Source organism: Pollachius pollachius, assembly GCF_949987615.1.
Source record: "Pollachius pollachius genome assembly, chromosome: 4".
NCBI classification, from domain to species: domain Eukaryota; kingdom Metazoa; phylum Chordata; class Actinopteri; order Gadiformes; family Gadidae; genus Pollachius; species Pollachius pollachius.
In genome coordinates, this window is record NC_136937.1 from 29426254 (window position 1) to 29435049 (window position 8796).

General features: G+C 43.8%; 1 protein-coding gene across 1 annotated transcript in view; it reads right to left on the reverse strand.

Moving 5' to 3' along the window:
* The window catches only part of LOC307075024 (dystrophin-like), a 72461-nt gene extending 64598 nt beyond the window's left edge, over positions 1 to 7863 (reverse strand). The window contains exons 1-5 of the mRNA XM_079735511.1: positions 7847 to 7863; positions 6471 to 6563; positions 3242 to 3343; positions 1666 to 1736; positions 932 to 1050 (exon numbers count right to left, since the gene is read on the reverse strand). Coding sequence (XP_079591637.1) covers positions 932 to 1050; positions 1666 to 1736; positions 3242 to 3331 — 280 coding nt within the window. The 5' untranslated portion in view covers positions 3332 to 3343; positions 6471 to 6563; positions 7847 to 7863. The remainder of the gene's footprint in view (positions 1 to 931; positions 1051 to 1665; positions 1737 to 3241; positions 3344 to 6470; positions 6564 to 7846) is intronic.
* Between the last annotated feature and the right edge of the window lie 933 nt (positions 7864 to 8796).

Consider the following 8796-nt stretch of genomic DNA (forward strand, 5'->3'; position numbering starts at 1 on the left):
GTCGTGTGGTGGGAGGTGTGCGATACACTATCAATTAGATCAGTAACAATGGTCAGTGAGTGGGTCACTGTTTGTGAACGCATTCAATGTGGCCGGCCATTGAAATGAGTCGTTATTCTCTTGTTCGTTCAGCATTCCACTCCTTTACAAGAGCTTTACAATGACAACAATGTTCTCCAGGTGACGACTTGATGAATTTCACTGGAGATACATCCCCTCCAAGGCCCCCAAATCATGGACCTGAAATCAATTACTGACCGGGGTGATTGCAAGAAGATTGCAGTCCAATTGAACATTATGTTCCAGTTAGTCACTCACATAAAAGAGGTATGTGTACCATCTGTCACTATACATTTGAATGGGCTACATTAAAATACATTTTAGATTTCGTTTTTTTATCCAACATATATTCAAATTCCTGTATTCCATCACAGTAGATGTCAAATAGACGCACAATTCTACATTGCTAGTTTTGATTGATTGCCTAAAGATAAGAGAACCATAAAATGTGCGGTGCGAAAGTATGCCTCGAGTAGAGGGCCTCGAGAGAAACAGCTATGGTTATTTTTAGATTTGTAGTTGTACTTGCACTTGAAGTGCTGAATTAGAAAGATAAATGGGCATTATTGTCTTTGTTTTCTTTTTTTACCTGATGTACATTAAGATACTGTAATACCACAGCTAAATACCACTATATCACAGTAATTCCATGGGCATGGCAGGGGTGAAGTTACAGTATACAGTTTTCGTGCTACTTAGTTTTATGTGAAATATTTAAGGTACAGTACTGTGAAAGTAATTCAGTCCATTACCAGTCAGTAATTTACTCTAAATTTACAGTCAGACATTATACAAGGTTGTCTCTGTCTTGTGTATGCACGCATGTATATAAGTTAGAGAGAGAGAGAGAGAGAGAGAGAGAGAAAGTTACCTTCAGGATCTAGTAGTCTCTCTATCCCCAGGTGTTTCTCTGCTCTACTGAAGGCGTGCTCCAGCCGATCGATGGCCGACGCCTTTTTCTCCAACGAGCTCCAATCAAAGAGCTCGGGCCTAGGGGGAAGGCGGGACAAAGCAGGTGGATTGGGGGTAAGCTGCTCGTCTGTCAATCACTCCCAAACTGCCAGATATCCCTCTGTATCCCTCTGTCAGTCACGGTCCAGTTCCTGTACATAACCCCTCTCTCAGTGCCTCTCTTTCTCTCTGTGTCTATCTCTGTGTCCCTCTCTCTGTCTCCCTCTCTGTGTCTCTATCTCTGTGTGTCTCTCTCTCTCTCTCTCGCTCTCTCTCTCTGTCTCTCTCTATGTGTCTCTCTCTCTGTCTCTCTCTCTGTCTCTCTCTGTGTCTCTCTCCCCCTCTCGAATTCTAATTAAAAATTCTTTATTTGAATTAAAGTCTCAACAACGATATTGCCAAAGCAATAAGATCCCCAGATAATGAGAAGGAATACCAATAATGAACATTGACTGGAGCATTGGTAAAAGGAAACAAAGAACAATAACGTTGTTAATAAATGAAATGTGTAGTATATACTAATATTACACTATACAAATATTAAAATTGTCCAGGAAATGATTTATATTTGCATCCAACAAGCTTTAAAATATCTTTCTATTCCTACCCTCGCTGTCTGTCTGTCTGTCTGTCTGTCTGTCTGTCTGTCTGTACCTGTGGCTGTGTATGAGGGCGTTGAAGGCCAATCCATCGTTCCAACTGCTGGAGAAGTTTACCACGTTGACCTGTAGACACATAGATAAACAAAGACTTGAGTGTACGTGTCCTGTTAAAGCTAATGCAATATTTCACTCTCCCTCGTGTGAAATATAGCCCATTAAACATATAATATAGTACAATGTAATCGTTTAATAACGATTACATTGTCATTAATACGGCAGTGGTGGCGGTTGCGGTACGGACACTCGGGGGATGTGTGAAGATTCCAGCGACCACACCCAAATCTCACCAGGATTTACGGCGCCGTTTGGCGGTGACATTTGGTAACCCCCCTGGCTGTCAGATCCGTGTTTCGTCGTTCGTTTGAAAATCCCTTCGACTTTGTCGACGCGTCAAACCGACCGGAACGGGAGATAACAGGACGCGATAAATCTGCTATATGGCGACGTGTCTTTAGGACAGGGAGAAGAGGAGCGGTAACCGTCTCCAACCACTCACAACGCCTTCTCCCTTTACTCTTACCGTTGAATAACCTGCACGGTATCGCTGCTGTCCCTGTATCAAAACCTCATCGCCCCTTAACTCACCCGCAAGTCCTCAAACATGACCTACTAGCCTCAACCTCCCTTAACTGACCAGCAGACCCCTTAGGTCCTAAGGTTAGCATTCTCGTCCCTTACCTTCCCAGAATGTCCCTTGAGTCCTCAAACAAGGAACTTGTAGCATCATCTCCCCTTACCTGACCCTTAAGTCCCTTAGGCCCTCAGAACATGACCTACAAGCATAATCTCACCTTACCTTACCAGCAGACCCCTTAAATCCTCAGACAAAGAGTTTCTAGCATCATCTCCCCTTACCTTAATAGCAGACCCCTTAAATCCTCTGACAATGAGTTTCTAGCCATCCCAAAGTCCATCCTATAAACCGCTCTAGATTACACTTTCACCATAGCCTCCCCCACTCTTTGGGACAATCTGCAGACTAAACTAAAAACATATTCTTATTCCCTTGCCTACAGCACTTGAGACATTGTTTTTGGTATTTGTGTATATGCTTTATTTCCTGTTTTATTGTTTTTAGCGTTTTCTCGTGTATACACTATATGTTTTATTGTTAAAAAAAAAGTTTCTGCATAAATGAATGAATAAAGTTTGCCTTACACTTTCAACTACTGCATCCTTAGGCCCCGCCCCAGCACCTACGCCCTTATATGGCTCTATATATCTTGTCTCCGCATGGATCAAAATGGGGGCCACCGTGAACCAGGGAGTTTGGTGTTGTAGCAAGTGCTGTGTGAGGTTGTGGTTTCAGAGGGCGTTCTCTGGGGTTTTAGTGTGTTGAGGTATGTTGGGGTGTGGTGTGGTGCGTCTCTGTGGGTATTATAGTATGTGATTTTTCGTTTCTGTGTGACCGTGCGTGTATGTGCGTGCGTGTACCAGAGGGTATTTGTTTATGTGTGTGTGTGTGTGTGTGTGTGTGTGTGTGTGTGTGTGTGTGTGTGTGTGTGTGTGTGTGTGTGTGTGTACTAGGGAGTATTGGCGTTTGTTTGTGTTTGCATGCATGTCTATACCTGGGGGTACTGGCGTGTGTTCTGCCGGACCCAGCTCAGTAGAATCTTCTCACTGTTGGTCTGTTGTAGACCCGCCATGAGATCCTTCATCACATCCTTCACCTGCACACACACACACCCACACCCACGCACAGACACACACACGCACACACACACACACGCACACACACACACACACACACACACACACACACACACACACACACACACCGTACCCATCCACACACACACACACACATTTCTGGATCAGTTGCAGTCAGACACATCAGTCATGAACTATTTATTCATATTATAATATTAATAGAAATGGAAATCTTTTTTCCTATGTCAGGTTTCATCCTTCATAGAAGGACAGATAATAACATGTTGTCACACACGCTATCCTAAAATACAACATGAGCAGACAAAACATCCTCTCCTATCTGAGTGAAGTTGGATAGTACCCACATTGGCCAGTTTTGACATTGGGGAGACTCAGATTTGCAGCCACCCACACACACACACACACACACACACACACACACACACACAAAGTAGATGTATTTTTAAGGGGATACACAATTGCGGAATAATCCTAGCAACAGAAAACGACGGAGAGGACAGACTTAAAATATGTAAACATGGCGATGTGCAGACGCAAAGACACAGGCACACACACACACACACACACACAAGCCAAGGTTTGGCAGGTATGAATGACAGTATGGGAGCAATTGTAGTGCGAGTCAGGGAGGAGGGGGAGATAGAGAGGTAAAGAGAGAGGTAGAAACTCAACACATGCACATTGGATATACATAAATTGTTGTCACCTGTCCATCACATTTCTTCCTCAAGATTTACCCCCACACACACACAAGTGTGTGCACACTTTTTTATTTTATATATATATATATATATATATATATATATATATCTATGGTTCTTAAAACCAACGCTAACTTTCACCACACATATTTTAGATTTAGGCCACAGCCTATTAGACTAGAGTTGAATGAGTTGAACAGAAAGATGGAGAGAGCGGGGACAATTTAAGTCATATGGAGAGAGAGAGAAAGAGAGAGAGAGGAGAAAGATAGAGAGGGAGAGAGAGAGGGAGAGAGAGAGAGAGAGAGAGAGAGAGAGACAGAGAGACAGAGATACAGAGAGACAGAAAGAGAAAGAGAGAGAGATAATAAAATAGAGAAACAGACAGACGGAGGGAGGAGAAAGAGAGAGAGGATGGGAGAAATAGAGAGAGACAAGATAAAAATGCAGACCGAAAGTTGTGGGAAAAAGCAAAGCAAGAGTGTCAGCCCCCCCCCCCCTCCTCCCCACACACACGCACACACATGCGCACACACACACACACACACAAACACGTTCTAGTATCAAGCCTATTAATAGAGTCAGGTGTATCTTTCTAAAAGAGTGTGTGGTAGCGAGACATGCACACGCACGCCCACACGCAAGCACACATGCACGCACATTCGCACACACACACACACAAACACGCACACACACACAAACACGCACACACAGAAGCAGAGAGGTGGTTTGTTAGCTATTCTGTGTGTGTGAGTTCAGTGGGTGGCTCATCTGGGAGTAGGTCACTGCATGCATTTCCACTCTAATTGGCGGCAAGCTTTGACAAAGGCTCTGCAGACTCGCAGGCGCACACACACACACACACACACACACACACACACATATACAGACAGACACACACGCACACACAGACACTTGCACACACATAATCACACACATACTTTCCCATCAACCTATTATAGACAAGCAAGCTCATGCATTGAAAAATTTAAGCATACGCACACACACACACACACACACACACACACACACACACACACACACACACACATATACAGACAGACACACACGCACACACAGACACTTGCACACACATAATCACACACATACTTTCCCATCAACCTATTATAGACAAGCAAGCTCATGCATTGAAAAATTTAAGCATACGCACACACACACACACACACACACACACACACACACACACACACATATACAGACAGACACACACGCACACACAGACACTTGCACACACATAATCACACACATACTTTCCCATCAACCTATTATAGACAAGCAAGCTCATGCATTGAAAAATTTAAGCATACGCACACACACACACACACACACACACACACACACACACACATATATACAGACAGACACACACGCACACACAGACACTTGCACACACATAATCACACACATACTTTCCCATCAACCTATTATAGACAAGCAAGCTCATGCATTGAAAAATGTATGCATACACACACACACACACACACACACACACACACACACACACACACACACACAAACGCACACTCGTACACAGAATTCCACACCAACACACATGCTCACATCACCTTCACATTCCCCTTTTATAGAAAAACATGCAAAGACTCACATTGAAACATTTAAACAGACAGACAGACACACACACACACACACACACACACACACACACACACGTAGAAGCTGCATGGTATTAGGGGCTATACAGACCACCGCTGTATGTCACACAGTAACGCAGCTTGTTGCAGGAAAAGCAACATTAATTAGACACCAGGCTAAAAAATCTAAGCTGGAAAAGCGACTGTAACATAAGCGGGTCTGCTCTAATCATCGCTTTGTGTAGCTCTTTGATTCATAATACTGTGCACACACGGGCAAACACACACAAATCCACACTCTCTAAGGATACGCAACTACTATAGTAATATACAAATCAGCTATTTTAACAATGGATGACTAAAAAAATATTTTAAATGCATGCAACACATGCACACACGCACATACACGCACACACACATACACACATTCAATTGTATGTAAATCCAACACCAAACAAACATACTGTGGGATAATATGCATTCTGCCATTATTCCCAACATTAGGTTAATGAAAAAAAAACGAAGAGATCCATTAGCGTCCACTCCACGTAACGAGTCATAACGAGTATTAACGAGTCTTAACGAGCAGTGAATTGGAAAAGCACAGTAAGCCAAAGTCACATAGATCATTAAACCTTCAGCCTTTTGCTTGCTTTAATTCATAATAAGCTCTGAGGACGGGGTCTATACACACAAGTGCATTCATGCTTACACACACACACACACACACCCACACACACACACACACACACACACACACACACACACACACACACACACAAATGGATTCCTACACACACACACACACAGACCTGCCAGTGGAGAATCACACTCCAAATGAGGCCGAGGATGAGTTTGTGATTCCCATCAACAATGTCTGCACCTCCTATGTTCACCAGTTCCACCTGGGAGAGAGACATAGACATATACACCCAGAGAGAGAGAGAGAGAGAGAGACACACAGAATGAGGGAGAAAGACAGGCAGTCATCAATTAAGTATGTTCAACAGACAGACGGGCACACAACTACCCACGTCCAAATAAAGACTCAATAAAAGAGGGATTGAGGGGTTAAACAAGGCCAAAGACCGAGAAGCAGAGAAGAAAGTGTATGTAGAATCATTTAAGTTAACAGTTCAAAGAGACATAATTATGTATTAATTTTCCTCGATGCAAGCCGCCTCTTTGAAAATGGTCTAATGCGCCTTCAGTCCTGCTGTTTTGGGGAAAATCCAAAAGTACCCCATGCATCCACCTCAACCCTGTGTGTGTGTGTGTGTGTGTGTGTGTGTGTGTGTGTGTGTGTGTGTGTGTGTGTGTGTGTGTGTGTGTGTGTGGGTGTGTGTGTGTTTGTGTGTGTGTGTGCATATATCTGTATGTGTGTGTTTATGTTTATGCGTCTGTGTGTGAGTGTGTGCGTGTGTGTTCAGCTGTCAGCTATATATCAGCTGACCAATCACAGCTAACTTTAGGATCCAGGGCCCCGCCCCCACATCTGCCATTGTTGAATTTTGCAGTCACAGACTGAACTGAACTGAACTGACTTCTACGGATGACTTCACCGTTTGGATTGAACAACTACTTTTTATGCCACACGTTGTACTACTTTTTATAGCATTTTAGATACAAACCACGTCCATGGTATCTGAAATCCATCCCAAAGCGATAAAAAATCAGAATGAAGGACCGCAGTTTCATTCGTATTTTTAAGGGCTGACATTAAATAGGGATTTTCAAATAATTTTACTCTTACTCTCTTTAAATGTGTAAAACTGTCAATAATTAAAGCACACACTAAATGTATGCATCAAACAACGCAAATGAAGAATTCATGTTTTGGAATCAACTAAAATGCTAATTTGAAATGAATTTTTAATCCCCATTAAACATATAACATTAATTTGAACTATGAGTTCAGCTCCCCCAAAAACGACTGTATTCACAAAGTGGTTGTGTTGAACAGAACACAATATTGCATTTCATTTCTTTTTTCGCCAATCGCTTATTGAAGTACCGTGTTGGTTCATTAAACCAACCCAGTCCCAACAGTGTATCCTGCTTTAGCGTAAGCCACAAGGATATTGGTGTAAATCCTCCATGCTTTATGTGGTATTGCGTGTGTGTATGTGTGTGTGTGTGTGTGTGTGTGTACGTGCATGTGTGTGCACTTGCACATGTGTACACTTACATTGTTCTTTTGCAGGATTTGCAGAGCCCGGTTGACATTGTTGAGAGAGTGAACACGCGTGAATCCTCTCTCGAGTCTCACCTGCGTGCAAACACACACACACACACACGCACGCGCACACACACACACACACACAGAAGATGATCACAACAACATATTCATGAAGGCATCTAATGAGGTGGGGAGAACTCGGAGGGAGGAGAGGAGAATAGCGATGAGGAGTGGAGGGATGAGGAGAGATGAGGAAAGGAGATGAATAGAGGAGATAGGAGCGGGAAATCGATAGGAAAGAGGAGGAGAGATAAGGAGAGATGAAGACAATGGCATGAGTTGAGGAGTGGAGAGGAGAGAGGAGGAGAGGTAAGGAGAGATGAGGAGAGGCCAGGAGAGATGAGGTGAGGAGGGAGGAGAGGAAAGCGGAAGAGGGAGGGAATAAGGATGAGTAGGAGAGGAGGATGGGAGGAGGAAAAGATAAGCAAAGGGAGAAGAGAAGGTAGAGGAAAAGTAAACAATGGAGGAAGGAAGGAGAGAAGGGAGGAGGGGAGGAGCCAAGATGAACGAAGAGAAAGATGAGGTGAATGGATGAGAGGAACGAAGAATAGAAAATCGAATGAAAGCAGTCTGAGCCTATTGATCCTGGAACGTTGGCAGGACAGACGGACCAGAAAGGGGAAAGGAAGGAGATAACATATGATAGAAGGCGGGAGGAGGAGGTAGGGAAGAGGAGGAGAGAGGGAAGAGGAGGAGAAAGGGAAGAGGAGGAGAAAGGGAAAAGGAGGAGAGAGGGAAAAGGAGGAGAAAGGGAAAAGGAGGAGAGAGGGAAAGGGAGGAGGGAGGGAAAAGGAGGAGAAAGGGAAAAGGAGGAGGGAGGGAAAAGGAGGAGGGAGGGGAGAGAAGGAGAGAGGGCATAGGAGAGAGGGAAGAGGAGGAGAGAGGGAAGAGAAGGAGAT